This window comes from Magnolia sinica, chromosome 16, assembly GCF_029962835.1.
Source record: "Magnolia sinica isolate HGM2019 chromosome 16, MsV1, whole genome shotgun sequence".
In the NCBI taxonomy this organism is placed as follows: Eukaryota; Viridiplantae; Streptophyta; class Magnoliopsida; order Magnoliales; family Magnoliaceae; genus Magnolia; species Magnolia sinica.
In genome coordinates this window covers 24664158-24683985 of record NC_080588.1, presented here as the reverse complement: position 1 = coordinate 24683985, position 19828 = coordinate 24664158, and the positions used below count along the sequence as shown (strand labels likewise).

General features: G+C 39.0%; 1 protein-coding gene across 2 annotated transcripts in view; it reads right to left on the bottom strand.

Moving 5' to 3' along the window:
• Window positions 1–2405: 2405 nt before the first annotated feature.
• Window positions 2406–19828, bottom strand: part of LOC131228730 (probable serine/threonine-protein kinase At1g54610) — a 40033-nt gene continuing 22610 nt past the window's right edge. For both annotated transcript variants that reach the window (XM_058224584.1, XM_058224583.1), the window contains 2 exons: window positions 11268–11355; window positions 2406–3006 (listed from right to left, as the gene is read on the bottom strand). In XM_058224584.1, the coding sequence (XP_058080567.1) occupies window positions 2680–3006; window positions 11268–11355 (415 nt within the window). In that variant the 3' untranslated portion in view covers window positions 2406–2679. The remainder of the gene's footprint in view (window positions 3007–11267; window positions 11356–19828) is intronic.

Sequence of the window (19828 nt, the reverse complement as noted above, 5' to 3'; positions counted from 1 at the left end):
TCAAGCAAAGTATTCCAATCACACAATTAAGTCTAACCACAAACACTCATAATTTAATGTGAAAAAACCATTGCAGGAAAAAACTACGGCAAAAAGCAAAAGTAATGCAGTATGAAATAAATTTTTTTTTACAAGAGATAGAGATTACCCAATTCAAACAAGCCTCAAATCTCCCCAAAATATACCCTTTGATACCCTTAGGAACGAATTTAGAAAACCTAGAACACCTCTCTATGTACCCAAATCCTGATTACACCCATATATATAGCCTCTATGAGAATCACAATCGAAATTGGAAACAAATCTTGCACATGCAATTCTATGCGCGCTCAATGGCACCTTCGATAGGATTTCAATGACATCGACAGACTGTTGATAGCATCAAACTCCTTCGATGGCATCAAATTAACACTAAAACATTCCAGCAATAAAACGTGAATTTTTCAAATTTTTCCCATGGCATCGAGCACTTGTTCTATGACATCAAACTTTGCTTGATGGCATCGACAGACTCTGTTGCTCACAGATTTAAGACATCAACAACATATCATACCAGCGACCTGCATGTCCACATATTTGACAACTCCATTGAGGACGTCCAAAGTTGACTCAAAGGCTTTACGCAACTCGATTCAATATTTAATAATTAAAATTTTAAAAAGTTAGTGTAAGATTAGGTATTTAACATATTTAAAATAAGTAATATAAAATGCAGAAGTTATTATCAAATGAGTCATTGGTCTGTTGGTTAAGCTCATCTTCCCTCGAGCTAGGATAGGATCATGTGTTTAATTCTCTCCAATTCCTTGATACCAAATGACAAAGAACAGCAAATCCACCCAAATCTCTCCCTTTCATCAAGCCTTTTTCATTTCACATGATGTACTTTCGTAATGTCGTGGATCAGAGGAGCTTCATTCGGGGAAATGCTCGCCTCACCCTTGGTAAGTGGAAGGTGTTCGTCGTCCCAACACCACAGCTCGCATCAGGCCCTGATGGCTTGTGCCTAGTAAGAGACTGTGAACCATGTCGAGTGTTGAAGATGACTATTGCCATTCATGAACACGAATATATGACTCACCAATTCAAATTAGTTTGAGGTGGGGACATAGTTTGAATACCTGAAAACTCGACGCAACTTGCCTTGATATTTAGTAATTAAAATTTTATTTAAAAAATAGTGCTAGGATTAGATATTTAACATATTTAAAATAAGTAATATAAAATGCAAAATATTTAATTAAACTAATCAATGTTGTGTGCTGATTAAGTTCATCCTCACTCTAGAAGAGGTAAGGGGTTTGATTACCTCCCTCCCAATTACATTACTTTTTGAAAAATTCAAATTGCGACTCACCAGAGTCAAACTCACCAGGTGACTCGACTGGTCAAGTTGACCTGACGGATCATCACGAGCCACGATCAAGTCAAACCGAGAACTGAGCTTCTAGTGACTCGCTCAAAACCTCACCGAGTCAAGATGACTCGTCTGTGACTCAGCCAAGTTTCGAGTCAACCAAGTGAGTTTTAGAACTTGGGTAGGGGCTGCTAACCTTTCCTTTTAAGGAGAAATGTACTTGAAAAATCCACTACATCATATTGGCAAATTTACTAAGGCAGGTAGCCCTGTCGATAGGCACCCTGACGGCCTGAAAGGCTACTACTGTGCTTGATCAACCTGCAAGTCTCTGATTATCCATATAAAACAAGAATCGGACTACAAAAGCGTTTCTTTTTTTTCTTTTTTTTTTTTTGGGGGGGGTTAGCTTGTTAAATTATCCTGTGCAACGACAAAATCAAATTCCAAAAGTAAACCCATTCAATCCTTCCCAATGAAAATGGAAGATCAACTGCCCACACACACACACATAATAATTTACGTTTTTTTAAGAGCACTTCTATAAAGAAAAAGAAAAAAAGAGAGCGTAGAGGGCTCAAGTTATCGAGTCAAAGGCTACTATGGCTGTTGACTGAGCACAAGGAACGATTTAGGGAAGATATGTTATATGCTCACCAAGACTATCTCCGGTTGGCTCCTGTTCTCAGTTTGTACAAGTAGACCCATGTTTCAATGCTCCAAAATCATTGATGCGATGGGACTCATTGTGGTTAGCCTAAGTACCAACCTCAAATGATAGCCCAAAAATAGACGTCAGGCCACATTAATCAACAAAATTAAATAAATAAATAAAATGGCAATGTTTTTTTCAATGACTAAGGTCTCCCAATCTCATAAACTTTGACTGCATGGGGCATGTCAGGCCCATCATATCAACTGTTTGGATGACTGAACCATGGATCCCACATTTAAAAACTAGAAACCTGAGCTGACTGTGGAATGTAGTCATTCTCAGGTGGAACATTGTATAATACCTCGATGCTATGACACCCAACTCAGGACATCATCAGGAAGGCCTGCGATTGGTGGGCATTATATGTTTCTGCTTCAACTATGAAATGATGATGTATTATCATTTGGCAACTACTATAACGACTCATAGTCCACTTGAGAGGGTATTTATTCGCAATCCTCGACCAAACTATGACTGAGGTCCCTTCATTCAAAACAGGCAAAACTTGAAAAAAAGAAAAAAGAAAAAAATAATAAGAAGAAGAGGAAAACGTAAAAGCTCCAGCGTAGCATGATTGCACATGAAAGAGTCCATCACCTCACATGGTTCAATCATTGAAAGCATTTAGTGCAGATATCCTCCCCTTCAAATCCGATGTGGAGGCAGACCTCCCAACAAGAAGGCCTTCTTTGTCACCAGCATTCTTTATTTTCGAGGAAGTTAATAGAGGAGGTGGATTCTGAATGTTCTTGCCGGCCCAAGGATGGCATTCTGTTTGGTGTGATGGTCTCTTTGGTAGAGAGGAGATGATGGGCGATAGGGAGGGAGCTGGGCTCCCATCAAGAATGCCCAGCTTGACACCAGAAGATGTGCTTCCTGTGCTGCTACCCATTTCTTGGCTGTGCATGCTGGCCGTTGGACTCTTCTCTTTCTCCTGTATGATTACCAAATATGATTAAATCAAATATAGCGTGGTTAGGTTATGCCTCAAACATTGAAATATGGACAATGTAGTTCAAGCTAGCTATCCTTTCTAAGGCACCATAGAAAGGGGCACAGATGCCAATTGCACCCTATTTAAGCAGCACCCACTTTGAGTTGGTAAAATGTGTTTGTTTGGAAATTGCATAACGCCCGTTCCACAGGGAACAGAACAGAGAAAGTCATCAAACCGTCCAAAATGTCCAGTGAGATCATCTCTTCTACAAGAAACACAGCAGCCATTTGGACCATAGCCATTATGCTTGATTTAAATTTAGTAACAGTCAGACATCCATAAATGTAATAGAAGTCCTTATGCTTCCTTACCAGTAGCTTGCCCAGAGCCTATTTGGGCATGAATGACAATAGAACCATTCATTAGCAAAGCAAAGAACATAACTAGCATTCGTTATGGAAAAGAACAAGATGAAAGTTTCATGTAGGATTCAAACACTACTTGAGGAAAAATAATTGGCGAGAATTAGGAAGGGCCTCTTATTTTTCCATTTTGAGGATAAACTGTCAAGGGAAGGTTTAATGAAAGTAAGAAAGCCAGAGCAACTTGGTTCAACCTACCAATCATATCTTGGAGGCCAGAACCAATATACATGTTTGTAGGATAAGCTTAATGTATAAATCAATGTGTGGGCCTGGGCCTACCATGATGTTCTAAGACATCAAATCATCCATCGGTGGACCCCCTAGTGTTCTCCTTGGATCCCAAAAGTTTGGCTGATAGAAAACTCAAGTAGGCGAGACCAGCGTTCAAAAAATCGGTATCGCGTTACGTATTGCATTCTTGGGATATGGATACGTATCGGTTATCACATGGGATATATCGGTTGTATCGTGTAATGTATCGCTATTGTTGGAAACATGGGGAAACATTGGGAAATTGGTTGAATTTTTCAATGCAACTTCGGTGATTGTTAAAAAAGACATCAATACACATTTATAAATTAAAACATTACAAAAAAACAAGTAAACATAATAGGTTTTCTTTGTATTGGGGTCCTAATCTATGCATTGTCTAACTGAATTGATGCAAGTATGTTCAATGTCTATTCATATAATTTATAAATGTACGAAGACGTGTGGAAACACAAGTAATACACTCAAAAGCAAAAGAAGAATCACTAGATTAGGTTACATACATGTTTGATTTGATGTTTGGACACAGATTGCAAATGATTTGCAAGAAATTAGGAAATTTTGATTTTTTTTCAATTTTCCGCAACTCGACCCATCTCCTCCAAATCTCGAAATTGAAGCTCCCAATCCATGATTTTTCATGTTTTGCATGAAAAATCATAGATTTGTAACAATTTGATACTAATTTAACATGATTTACAAAAAAATAAAAGGACTGAAATTCAAAAATGCTCACCAGATCGAACATGCGAGATATATCGCACTACTTGTGCATTTCGTATCGCACTGGTGGGATACAAGATATATCATGGGATATATCGGCCGATATCGTCAATATGTAAAACACTAGGCGAGACAATGTACGATCATGCGTAAAACCTCTAAAATCACGTGTTGTGGGCCAGCTGAGTTTTGGAATGGCCTGATTTATTAGGTGTATTCATCCTGGTTGGATGCATCTTCTAAATGGATTAGATGGCATATGCAAAAAACATTAGGCCCAACATACAATCTGGGAGGTTTTTAATGGTGGGAGTCTCCATCCCAGCTGTTCACCTTTGGTGTCGCCCACCTGAGTTTTGGATCGCCCAGATCTTTAGGCACCAAGGAGAGATTTAGGGGTGCCACTAGCAGGTTTTTTCGGAAAACTCCATCTATTCTAGTGTAGATGGCAGGCAGGCCCATATTTCTTGGTTTCAGTAGGACTCCTTACGAGCGTTGTTTCTATCTACTATTATCTAAAAATAATCAATTTATTAATGACTAGACGAAACCAAGAAATAACCCCTCACGTGCGAAATTATAGAAGATCTGTGACTCGATTGGTGAAATGGTATCTCTCTCCAAAAAAACATGTTTTTTTTTATCGACGCACAAAGAAAATATTTTGTTGCGAATGAACAAGATATTGGGGAATTGTCCATATGTAAGATCATAATTATTGATATGGGTCTTTTCCACATAAAAAGGGAATCTTTTGTTACAATAGAACCAGAAGTGATGTGGATTATTCAAGAATTGAAGTCGATTTGCTTTATAAAAAGAAGGATTGGGTGTTATTAAAACATGATTGTAGGCCCCACATGTCTTTTGTATGCTTAGCTTATCCTAGAAATGTTTCTATTGGATCTCGCCTCCATATATTGACACTACTCACCTAGGTTCTCATTTATACAGCAAGCGCTGTCAGCAGCAGGATACATGTCATAAGCAGAGGCAGATTCCGATGGTCCCATTTGTTCCCAAGGACTTCTCTACAATTCATCTAATCATATTGTTGTGTTAATGGTTTTGTAGTCACTATCTTCAATGGAAAAGGTTAATCAGATTCAGGTTACTCCCTTCCCCTGCGTCCCCGGCCTCCACATAATATGTAATGTGTTTTGCTGCTCATCTTACTCCACCTTTGAATCATGTACTTCTACAGTACAGAGGTTTGAAATTCTCCTCTTCTTTTTTTTCATGGTTCAAAAAACATTGTAACACCTATTATAATGGTCGTTGGAATGGGGGCATAACTTCATGTTATGCAATACAAAACGTGTGTGAATAATGCCCTTTGTTTTCTCAATAACAAACATCATATAATGGAACAATGGCCGTTTTCTCACTGAAATGTTACAAATAAAATTAAGTGGAAAATCACACGTACCCCCCTTCATGGGTATGTCAGTCTTGTGCCCAAAGCTTAAACGTCACATGGGCCAGTACTTTCATTGCTCTGTCCATTCTTTCATAGGTGGTTAGCATCATCTAACCAGACTCTTCCATGAACTAATAAGCAAGCCATGTTCCGGTTAATTGAATAGATTTTCAATACGATGATCTGATGAGGACATCACATCATGTACACCTTTACGTACGTATTAGAGGGGGCGAGCCGCCCAAATTTCTCTGTGGTTAAGTGAGTATCCATGTTGAAGACCCCATGTGCATGTATGAGCATCTGGAAGACCCCACACTGGGAAAATGTACATGGGTTGCTTTATAGAGCGAATTGGACCGTTGGATTTCAGGTACGTGATGATCAGGCTGTTGGATCACATAGATTACATGATCGGGCCGTTAATAATCAACTATTCTCATAATGGTCATTGGAATGGAGGCATAACTTCATGTTATGCAATACAAAACGTGTGTGAATAATGCCCGTTTTCTCACTGAAATGTTACAAATAAAATTAAGTGGAAAATCACATGTACCCCCCTTCATGGGTATGTCAGTCTTGTGCCCAAAGCTTAAATGTCACATGGGCCAGTACTTTCATTGCTCTGTCCATTCTTTCATAGGTGGTTAGCATCATCTAACCAGACTCTTCCATGAACTAATAAGCAAGCCATGTTCCGGTTAATCGAATAGATTTTCAATACGATGATCTGATGAGGACATCACATCATGTACACCTTTACGTACGTATTGGAGGAGGAGAGCCGCCCAAATTTCTCTGTGGTTAAGCGAGTATCCATGTTGAAGACCCCATGTGCATGTATGAGCATCTGGAAGACCCCACACTAGGAAAATGTACATGGGTTGCTTTATGGAGCGAATTGGACCGTTGGATTTCAGGTACGTGATGATCGGGCCGTTGGATCACATAGATTACATGATCGGGCCGTTAATAATCAACCATTCTCATAATCATAGGACATATTTATGTTTCAGGATTTATTTTATGATTGATTTATGGTTTGGACACCTTATGAGTGGTTTTATTTTATTTTTCATTAGACTAAGATTATTTTGGTTAAAAGTCATTAAAAAAGGTCTATTTTGTAATTTTTAAAAGTCTTGGGACTATATAAGGGGGGGGGGGGGGTTGATGTCCTTAATTTTTGGTTTTGTTTGTGAAAAAAAGAAAAAAGAAAAAAAAGATGAGAACTCTCTTGTTTTCTCACTAATCTACATGTGATGTGAGAGTATCTTTCATGTGACTTGGAAGGAAGATCAGTGCGAGGCTTATCTTCATCAACGGAAGTGCGAGGCTTCCTTCTATCCCCACAGTCATATCTCTTCATCAACAATCGAAGTATTTCTTCAAGTTTCTTCTTTTCTTCTTCCTCCTTTCTCCAAAATCCATCAACAACCTTCTGATTCTTCCCTTTTACACTTTTCTCGACAAGCCAAACCTTAGAACCTAAAACCCAACCTTACTTAGCCCACACGTGTGCCCGTACGGCCACATGTGTGAACCCATAGGGCTGGTTGTATGGTCCCATCCTTTTTCCTTTTGGCCTTCCACTACCTTTACAACAAAACCCCCTCCTTCGTACTTATAAACCCTAACCCTAAATCTAAAAATCTCAAATCTCCCAATTTCCTCAAATTCCCACACCCTAGATCTTCAAATCATCCAGTTAAGCCCAAATCCCTAAATTCACTACATCCAAAACCCTAATTCCCATCTCCTAATACCTAAATCCTTTAACCCCTCTATTCAATTCCCCACTTTAACCTTAATTTTACCCTTTTCCCCAAACTTTCCCCACCCTAGCTTCACCCACACCCAAATCTAGTAAACCCTAGGTAGTATTAGACATTCCTCTTTAGAATAGGCATAATCCTATGCTATTTGGATGTTTCTACATCCATCAAATCCTAGTTTCTCATGTTTAATGATCTTGTAGGATGATGTTTGGCAACCTAGGCTTAAAATATGCATGATTTCCTTTTAGAATCTTGATATTTGTAATGATGGTAGCAAGATTTATAGTTTTCATTAATTAATTTAAATTTACTGATTGATCTCTCACATTATTTGAGTCCATGCATTGGTCCTACATCATGATCGGCCATTTTCTTTGATAATCTTGATCATCATATTTCAATTTTATTGATTGGATGGTTAGGATTGTATGTCATGTTTGTGTCATGAGCAAACAATGGTGTTATGGAACATATGGACAATCTAGATCACTGATTGGACTATGCCACGTGTCATTTAAAAGACTTGAGCACAACGGTGATGTTCCCATGAAGGAGGGCATGTTAGCATTCTCCTAACATTTAAAATAGTACAGTAAAATTACTAAGAAAATAATTTTCTGTTTGTAAGCTTTGTGAGCCCTAGCTTTCCCATTCCACGATGGGGATTGATTTCTTGGGCTTCCATCAAGGTGAGCTGGGTTGAAAGTCTGGAGAGGAATCAACAAAATGGAAACACGTTTAGGGGGCTAAATCAAATCTTACCCGATTTCAAGAAAGGCATTGCTTCATTATTAGCAAAGGTAAGAGAATTCATTTTTGTAAATATGAGAATTCATCTTTGGAAAGGCCTATTGATTGATAATGTTCCTTTGGCTGAATCGTTCCAATGCCTCTTCTCTTTATCTTTGTATTGAGATGAGAAGGCCAATGATTGCTACAAAATTCCAAGGGAGAGCCATCCTTCAGAATATCAATTTCGGGAGGAATCTCTTTGATGATGAATTATGCTTTTTTCGAAGATCTCATGAAGATGTTGTGTTAAGTTAGCATCAACACGAGCTAGGTTGAAAGTGTCGAGAGAAATCAGCAAAGTGGGCAGACGTTTAGGGAAGATGAATAAGAACCTTACCCACAAGGATTGTTGTGAATTAGAGAGTGGCATTTGCTTCAATATTGGCAAAGGTAAGAGAATTCAGTTTTGGAAAGATCCATTGATTGATATGTTCCTATGGCTGAATCATTCCAAGGCCTTTTCTCTTTATCTTTGTATCTAGAGGAGAAGGTCATTGATTGCTACAAAATCTTGGGGGAGCCGTCGTTTAGAATATCGAGCTCCGATGCATCTCTCTGATGACGATTTATGTCCTTCAAAGTGGTCATGAAGATGCTGTGTGAGCTTAGCATTGATCTGCTAGTAGAGGACCAAAATAGTCTGGAAACACTCATTAAATGAAAATCTCAGCAAAATTAATGTCACTAGGCCCACACACGTGTATGAGAGAACCCATCTCCAGATTCTCCATGCCACCCCATTGGCCAATGTGTCAAATGTGTGAGTCCAAGCCATCGATAAAATGGATCCCATTGGGCAAATGCTTGTGCCAAAAAACAGGCTAGTCAACTCATCCCAACCATGGGTACAGTCTCCCCCATCTTTTAGCACTGACGATGCCAACTGTTCATATTTGAGACTCATGGCAGCAAGAGTCTCTTTAATTTTGTGGAGAAATTCAGAATGTCACTGGACTTCCCTTTCCAACCTTCCTACCTAATCCTCAATTGTCTTCAACTGTTGAGCCCTTGTTCCCGCTTAGGACATCGCCAAGATCATATGTTCAGATACCAAATGGTATACTTACAAATGAGCAAGATCTACGTGTTTTTGTCCACTTCGAGGATAGATCAGCCTCCTAGTGCAAGAAGAAGCACTGCTTTAATGGAAAATTTCAATGAGCTTTCATATTGTTTCATTGGTCCTTAATAGTCGAAACTTCCACAGTATTTGGAAACATTCAGGGGGGAAAAAAAAAAGGTTCAAGTAATTCCACCCAAAAATCACACCCTATCCTCTCACATGCTAGATGTTCTTCCAAGTAGGACTTGTTCAAAATAAAAAAATGAAAACCACAACAGAGAGGAAGAAACATTTTTCTAATTTTTATAATTTTTCCAAATTTTCTTATTTTCTGATACTTTTAATTTGTTCTATTTTTTCCGATTTTTTCTATACTTTTAATTGTTTTTATTATTTTAGTGTAAAGAACGGAAATTGTTTGGATTTGGATGAGTCTTACCAGTTTCCAAACCGGACTGAACCACACAAGTTGCACTCTGAAACTTCTAGTTAAAACCTTGCTCCTCCGTGATTGCAAGTCAGAGGCTTTCTACAACTAAATTTAGGGAATGCTCTTTTGAGGACATCTTATGGGAATGGAGTGGAAGGAATCCTGATGGATCTTCTTAATGGGGCCGTTTATCTCTATTTTCTGTGGGCTTTGTATGCCTTTTTTGTTGCCATTGTTTTAGGTATCTTTGGGGAAGCCAATAATCTCGTTTTCAAGGTAATGACGAAAGGGTCAGTTGCTACTAACTAGCCGCTATTCATGTGCCACTTTCCTTTTGTTATATAAAATTTCATCACACTTTAAAAAGGGCTGTTATTATTGATAACAATAATGCCAACTGTCATTATAAGGTCATATCACCATTTTGTTAGCCTTGATCTTCATCACTTCTTTACATCACTGGTACTTAGTAAGCACTATGATGTTCCAATGTAGTCATGGATACAACAAAGGGAGATATGACTCATTGTTTCCCCGTATCCACAGTACAGCTATGGCTATCCCTTTCATAACATCAAAATAGGCCATACAACATCTCCATGCGATCCACATGCAGACCAAAAGCTTCTATCTCATCGATTCCCTCAGTACCATCTCATCCTTGTCATGCAAATTTTTGCATGATTTCCATGTTCCTCGTGAAAAAAAAAAAAACTGGGGAATTGGCAACAGCTAAATCCATAACTTTTCCATCCTGGTTTGTGCTGCTTTGATAAGCCTGAGGAAACTAGCCCGCATGTCGACACTAATGGCCACAACGTTAACTTTGAAGGCCCGCAACTGGAACACAATACCAATCTTCTCCTGCATCCTCACTCTAAAAGCCACAAAATCAACCGATTGAAGAGTATTTGTATCCATCACATGGCTCTCAATAATCATCAACCTTGGCATACTACCACCACCATCATCATCTTAGCCTACTCTAAAGGCCTCTAAAGAACAAAACAAGTTGCTCTGAGTTTTGTGCTTCATGTGTAACAGTATTACTGGTATAAGTTTATTAGGCAGTAGTAGAGAATTAATATCCCCAGTGGGAACACATCATGACACTTAGATGAGCAAGTTACTCAAATGAAAATGATCCATGAGTTTCACAAGCATTAAAGGTTTTGAACTGCACCCCTAGAACAGTTCTGGTAACTACTCTTCTAATTAGATTAAACATTTGAGTCATGGAACCAAAACACAAACCTTGCGATAAATAACTGGCTTAAGAAAAAGAAAAGAAAAGCATAATGACATCTGTTCTCAGTATAGCTTTAGATGTTTTTAAGATAAGATTCGTGCATACCTCCTTGGAAGATGAAGAATCTCCTTTGGGATTTACTGCAGCTGTACCCTTATTACGCGGCCGTCGTTTCTGTTTCGAAGTCCTATGCCTATACAAGGGAAAAGCATTCAGATATAATAACAAAGACCCAGTTTAGAAGGATGCTGAAATCAGCATAGCACCATGTGCTTGCTGACCAGCAAAGGGCTTCAGCTGAAGTGATGTGTTTGGGAAGTGAGTTATTCACTTCAGGAGGCACACTCAGTACTCAGTAGTGCTTTTCCATCAAGCCAGATATGAGCATCAAGTGGCTAAAAATTTGCTAGTTGAGAGCCAAATTTCACTCAATAACCTACTTAATTTATAGTCAATGTAATAATTTCCAAAATGTATACTAAAGAAACCATAGCAAATGCAAATAAATCACCAGAGGATGTTCTTATAAAGAGACAAATAGATTAAAAATATCCAAGAAGCTAAAATAGTGAAGATCATATATGCTCCAGATTCATATATTAATGTAAAGGCAGTACTCTAACATTGTTAGGGGAATGGGCTAGTTCTGAGGAGCAGTTGTTAGATGTCACTGACATAGAGCTGTCACCAATTCCTAGATTTATCATATTTCAGTCTGCAAGTCAGTTCAACAAGTATTTAGATCATGAATGAGTGCATCCCAGAATTTGGAAACGAATACTTGGACCTACAAGGAACATAAGTTACCAATTATAGACAATGTAAAGAAAGAGAACCAAAGGTTTCAAAAAGACGAAGTTTTTCACATCTTGTTTAGGAAAATCCGCCAGTATGAATTGAATTCTGCTCCTGAAGCTGACAAGAGAAATTATAGAAGCTGCCCAAATGCAAGTTACATAATAGTAGACATGGATAACCCAATAAATGGAGCAAAAAATTGACCTGGAGTACATGGATTACTAATAAAATCTTATTGAAGTGATTCCTTTTCATTGAACTGAAAAAGATCATTTAGATATCTAAACCATACATCAAGACATCTAGAAATAGGTTCAGTGTTTCGGATGTGTTTTTAACACGTAGTCAACTATCCTTTCTAGATTTGATGGCCAACCGTTAAGATTTTCAAAACACGGCAGAATAAATCAAGATTTTATATCTATAGCCTTATGGATCCCCATTTTTAAATATTATCAAGTTTCTAGAAGATACAAACATAAATCCTCCATGGAGCAAGGCCGGAGAAGGCACAAAAATCCATCCAAGTGGACCCCACGCGCAAATACTCTCTCTCTCTCTCTCTCTCTCTCTCTCTCTCTCTCTCTCTCTCTCTCTCTCTCTCTCTATATATATATATATATATGTATGTATGTATGTATGTATGTATGTATGTGTGTATGTATGTATGTATGCAAGTGATGCCCAGGGAGTAGGGACGTCCAAGGCTTTCTCTATTGTTGCCCTATCCCTCTCGAATAGGATCTATATATAAGGAGTTAAGGTTTCAAAGAGATACCAATTATAGTACTTTACAATCCTTTAGTCATGTGCTCTGCCACACTGGCGTCCTTCAATTCTACCTTCATATGTACCCAATATTTGATCCATCCCCCCACTATTATGGTTATCCACTATTGATCCAATACTCCTACGAACCATGTGGTGGACCCCCAAATCCAAACCATCAATGTATCATCAAGCGCAATTAAAACCATCATAATAGTTTAAAAAAAAAGTTTAATGGTTAAAAACGTTTATAAAACCTTTTAGGTATTAGGCCTAATGGATCTCTTGTTAGACTGTGTGAGCCTCAATCGGACCTTGATGCATGCACCCAACTACACCCACTTTTGTTGGCCACATGATGACCTCATAAAGTGAGCCAAAGCACAAGTAATTAAGACCTTGAACTCCTCACATGTCCTCAGGTCTAAACATTAATCAAATCTATTATGTCCTAAAGTCGCCCAGGCATGATGGGCCTCCCAATCTAGAAACTTGAACTCAATCCACCAATGAAAGTGCCCAATAAGTTGAAAACTAGGAGTATATTTCCATGACGCGTACACACTCCTCTATGGGATAGGGCAAGGCACCTGCTCATCATAGAACCCAATGGTGGAGACCTTCCATCCCAACTCATCATTAGTCCCCTCACATAGGATGACCACATTATAACAGCAATAGTAACCACAAGTCTACCCTACAACCTACTAGGTGATCATGGAACAACAAGGTACTGCAATCCATGGTCCACAACGCTCCCTTGGTCAATGACCATTGTGTCTAACTTCAAGTTCCCAAGGACAACCAGAGTAATCTCTCTCCTTTAAGCTAGGTTCATATAAATTGAAGGTACTTCCATATATCAACTACGACATTGCAACATGTCCATCCAGGACCCATGGCCATCATGATCTACGAACAAGATCACCAATATCATATTCATGTCATCAATGAATAGGATTCACATTGGTTTTCCAGGCCATAACTCCAACATCGACTTCTACTCTGTTTTATGAAATTCAAATGAATTCCTCATATGTGTATGAAAATCTGTTACGCTTTGGCTTGTTGGCATCAGTGTTCCTAATATCAATACTATCGGCCAATATATCGGCCGATATTATCGGTATCGCTGGCCAGCGAGACGAAACCCATCCAATACCCTCGGAAATTTATTTTTTTAAAAAAAAAAACATAATTCTTTTTATCGTGCGATATATCGCACAATATCGCATGATTTTTTTGCGAAATCACAGTTATTAGCTATACTATCATGTTGTATCGGCATATTTACCAGAAAATCGAAAGAAAAAAAGGGGGGGTGGGAATCTTTCAATCCATGTAAGAGGGGATTTTGGTACCTATGGAAGAAGATTGCGTGATCCGGAAGCTGAATTTGGTGGGCCACACGATCGAGAGCTAGTGGTGCGCCGGAAGTGCGAAAGAACTTCGAACTCCTTTTGTTTTTTGTTGAATAAATCGTAGATTTCCTACGAAAGGGAGATTTCGGCAACAAATCTACCAAAAATCGTGGGATTTGGGAGATTTTTTTGAGAAATTTTAGGGATTTAGGGTTCTGGAATGACCAGAACCCAATCTCTGTTGCGAAAATGGCTTCGGAAGCCCTTTTTGATATTGCGGTGGAGACGGTGGAGACAAACGTACGTATGGTTGGTCTGTCACGGGCTCTATGGGGTCCATCTTGATGTATATGTTTTATCTAAACCATCCATCCATTTTTTCATATCCTTTAAGGACTTTAATCCCAAAATTAAGAAGATCCAAATCTCGAGTGGACCACACCAGAAAAAGTGGTGAATGACCATTAAAAATATTTTATAGGCAAGGAAAGTTTTGGTTTAAGCTAATCTTTACATATTCCCTTCATTCAGTTCTGATTGACCATATCAACAGGTTGGATGACAAATAGACGTTACAGATCTACTTAAAGAAAGCATTAATATGTTTTTAACGGTGAACATTCAATCATCACTGTTTCACGTGGTGTGGTCCACTTGAGATTTGGATGTATTTAGTCCTAAAATGATCTGGAAAAACAAATGGACGAAGTGGATATACAAAATATCATCAAAGGTGGGCCCTACAGTAAGGGTAACACCCGGTCAGCAGTTACCCCCGTAACACATAATCCACGCCGATTAAGATAATGGAAAGAGGATTGGGTGCGACTTTGCTGAACTAAAGACGGTGTGGCCCTTACAGTGGGGCCCACATAGATGTATGTATTATATATCCATTCTGTCCATCCATTTGAAGAGATTATTTTAGGTCATGAGACAGAATGGGTCAAATCCAAAGCTCAAGTGGACCCCACCACACAAAACAGTGGGGATTGAACTCCTACCATTAAAGAATTTATGAGGGCCACAGGAGTTTTCGATCAAGCTGATATTGGTATTTTAACTTGGCCCATATTTTTATGAACTTATGAACAGGTTGTATCTCAAATAAACATCATGGTGGACCCCATAGAAGTGGTTTCAAGTTTCAACGATGGGCATCATTGCCCCACTGTTATCTGTGGTAGGGTCCACTTGAGCTTTGGATTGGCCTTATTCTTTGGCTCAGGCCCCAAAACGATCTCTCTAAATGGATGGACGGTGTGGATATAAATACATGATGACGAGGGCCACACGGTCAGGGTCCCACGCACATGTTGGTTTTGCAGAGCGTTGGGCGCAAAAATGGCGAGACACAAATTTCCTTGTGAATGCATATGTTGGGATGTAGGTGGGGCCCACCATGATGTTCCTAAAAAATCCACACCATCCATCGGTTTGTCCAGATTATTTTAGGACATGAGACCAAAAATCAGATGGATCCAAAATTCAAGACAGCCATAGGAGAAGGAAAACTAGACAAAGTTTCATACCATTGAAATCTTTGGGCTCCACCTTGATGTTTATATGCCATCCAAACCGTTTATAAGGTCATTTCCACCGGGATGAAGTGAAAAAAAACAAAAAAACTTAGCCTGATACGAAACTTTCTTGGCCATATGAATGTTTAAACAATGGTTACTGAAACTCCACTCTTTCCTCTCATGCGGCCCACTTGAGTTTTGTATCCACTTGATTTTTGGTCTCTTGTCCTAAAATGATCTGAAAAACGGATGGACGGCGTGGATTTTTCATAAACATCATGGTGGCCCCACCTAGCATCTCAGTGTAGGAACTTCCTACCAAAGGCCTTCACAGGAAATATAGGTTTTGGAAGAAGCTGATATTTGTGTTTTCCCTTCATCCAGGTTTATGTAACCTAATCAACAGGTTTGATGCAAAATAAACATTACAGTGGGCCCTACGAAGTTTTTAATGGTAAGTGTTTAATCACCACTATTTTCTTGTGGTGTGGTTCACTTGAAATTTAGACCTGTTTCAATTTTGGCCACATGCGCCTTAAAATGACCTGAAAAAATAGATGGGCCATGCAAATAAAACAAATATCATGGTGGAGCTCACAAAGCATTATCCAGTAGCCACCTCGCAAATGGCAGCGTCAATACGCAACCCCTGGCATAAGTAGCAACTTGTGCGTCCCACTCGGTGGATCCCTAACTATGGGGGCCACTGTCGGGGATGTGCCTTACATCCACACTATCCATCCATTTTGAAAGCTCATCCAGGTCTGTGTGACCTTATGAACAAGTTCGATATCAAATAAAAATCATAGTGGGCCCTAGGAAGGTTTCAATGGTGGGTGTCACTGTCCCCACTGTTTTCTGTGGTGGGGTCCACTTGGTTGTGTTTTCATACATGTTTCGATACATTTATAAATGTTATGCATTATATTTGAATATAGTTGTCTTAGTTCAATCAGACAACGCATGGCTCATGACCCTATACAAAGGAAACCTATTGGGTGCACTTTTGTTTTGAGATGTTATAATTTAAAAGTGTGTATTAAAGTCTTTTTTAACAATCCCTGAAGTTTCATTGAAAAATTCAATCATTTTCCCAATGTTTCCCCATGTTTCCCAAAAAGTGTGATAAATTATGCGATACAAACGATATATCCCGTGCGATAACCGATATGTATCTGTATCCCAAGGGTGCGATACATTGCGTGATACCGATATTTCGAACACTGGTTGGCATCTTGGTTACATTCAAGTTACAGAACGGTTGCATCCCTTTGGTGATAAAGCTGGAAATAGGAAATGGGAAAATGAGATTCCTAGTGGAGTTATGTTCGGCATGGTGACTAATATGCTTTTCAAACCTGAAATTATCGATCCAGATGTTAATGGCTCGATCTCTGACCTGAGTATTTTGCAAATATCCCTTCTCCAAATATGTAGCCTAGCAAAAAGCAAATAGATAATACAGTTTCTATCGTTAACTAAATCAAGAAGAAATATGACCAGAACCCAAGGTTATGCATAGCATCCTTGGGCTTTCAGTTTGTACTTGTGGGTCTGTGGTTCAGTGATCCTGTTACTGACCTTGTAGACCCCAAAACAAGTGGACTATGCCCAAAAAGTCTCCCAGAAAAGATTGTACCCATCCAATCTTCGAGCTACCACCATTTGAAGGTGGACAACGGCTGCATTTCATTTTTTTAACAGTTTATTTACAAGACACCAATCGGTTTTAGATTATCCTGCTTGTTGGAATATTAAGTTAGTAGGGTCATTTCTGTAAATATGATATTAGTGGGCTTATTTGCAAAAATTTTATAACGTGGGCTGTTATGTTGTAAAAAAGGAAAAAACCCTACATATATATTGAATAAGATAATAGAGATATCCCACGTTCTCTCTCTTTCTCCAAACCCTCTCTCACACATTTTTCTCCCATCTCTCTCACATTCCTCCTCTTTAGTTCTTTCATTCTTCATGGTATTAGAGCCTTGATCGATCCAACCTATGCAAGACCAACATCCATCGGATCCTCCTCGTCAAGACATCAAATCTAGGTAAAAAGGGGAAGTTCTACACAGAAATCGAGGGAGCCACGTGCTGACGTCAATGCCCATATGGCTGACGTCAGCAATCCACCATTTGTACATATCGGTTTACTCCAAAATTTCTACCACCTAGTGCGGAATCATGTAAGAGGATTTATGACTACTTTTCTGGAATTTTTCGAAGAAGATTAATATTTTTTATGGATTTATAGTATTCTCCAGAAAAATGCCCAAATCGGACCATTTTTCAAATCTCTCTCGAATCTTTGGTTTTTGATTGACAAACCAATTGCATATGGGCCGCTTTTTACTACCCTACATAGAGGAGTCAGTTTCGTGGAGATCCGAACAATGTGGATGCATTTTTGGGCCAAAATGGATGATGGATTGCACCATTTTTGGGGTTTTTGAGGTCCAACGCATACACCAACTGCACGATGTATATTCCTGCATTCTTCATGTTGATTGATCTCCACCTACTGTTGTTCTCTATATTCCTTCTCCTTGTTTCTCCTTTTTTGTTCATATTTATGGATTCCAAGTCTCTCGAACATGGCCTTGATAGACCACTCTCAATTACTTCTACGAAATTTAAAAGAAGTAACTTTCTTCTTTGGTCTCGGGTTGTTCGGATGTATATTGTTGGCAAGGAGAAACTTAGGTATCTTACTGGCACGACAAAACAACCTTCATCCTCAACGAACACATGGGATTCTTCCAATGCCATTGTTATGAGCTGGTTGCTCAATTCAATGGAACCCAGTATTGCTTTTGGATATTTCTTTTATAAGACTACTGTTGATTTATGGAAATCACTCAATGACACTTATGGAATGGTCTCTAATAAGCTTCGCATTTTCCAGATGAATACATAGTTGTATTCACTCACACAGGAGAACCTTTCCGTTACTGAGTATTTTGGGGCCTTGAAGAGACGTTGGGGAATTGAGTCATTTGCAGCCCCTCAATGATCTCTCCGACACTCGCAGTGTTGAAATTGTGAAGAATCGAACGATGAAGCCAAGACATACAAATTCATAGCGGGATTGAATAATGAGCATGAGGCATTGAGGACTCAACATGTCACCACAACTCCTTTTCCTTACGCTCCAGACAACATATTTTGAAGTCCATTCGGAGGAAGCCCACCAGCGAGTTATGTCAGCTCCAACCTTGACACAGGAAAGGACTGCCTTTACCTCTACTATTATTCCAACTAGCGATAGGAGTGATGGTTCAAATACTAGAGGCGGGTTCTCATCTAGAGGACGTGGTAGAGGTAGAGGGAGATTTTTCTGCACCTATTGCAATCGTTCAGGACATTCCCGGGAACGATGTTTCAAGTTACATGCCTGCCCTACTGCCCACGTCGCAGCTTTTGATGATATTGGACATACTTCTGATATTTGTGGCATTCCTCCTACAGACTCCATAATATGGAGTCTGTTACTATGACTAGGGCAGATGTGATGGAGCTTCAGCCTCTCAAATCCCTTCAGCCTCAGTCAACCACACTTACATCTGTCTCATCACAGTCATCTACCTCTTCCTTTTGTTGCTATGACAGGTACCGCACTTCATGCCTCCTCCACTCCTGCCACTTGGATTATAGATTTTGGGGTATCCGATCATATGACTGGTACGCACAGTTGTCTTCTTCCTTCCACCACTTCTTGTAGTCGTTTAGTTTGTCTTGCTGATGAGATTTCTACCCCAATTGAATTTGTTAGCTCTATTTCAGTTTCTCCTACCCTCAACTTATCTAATGTTTTGAACATTCCCAAGTTCAATGCAAATTTTATATATGTCAGTTATCTTACTAGCGTATTAAATTTCAGTGTGATTTTCTTTCCATCTCATTGTGTTTTTTCAAACCTTGAGTACGAAGAGGATTATTGGTGTGGGGTATGAGTGTGGTGGTCTCTACTTCTTGTGACAAGGGGAGCTTGTTGCTGCTAATGCTTCCACTACATCTTGTTCATTTGTTTCTCAAATATGCAGTTTAGAGTCCAACAAAGAGTCTATTGCCATTTGGCATGCAAGACTGGGTAATGCATCTGTTAGAACTTTACAATCTCTTGTTCCTCAATTTAATAAAATTAGTGATGCTTACTCTAAATGTGAAACGTTTTTTTTTTAAGGATAATTGGGATTATATATATATATATATA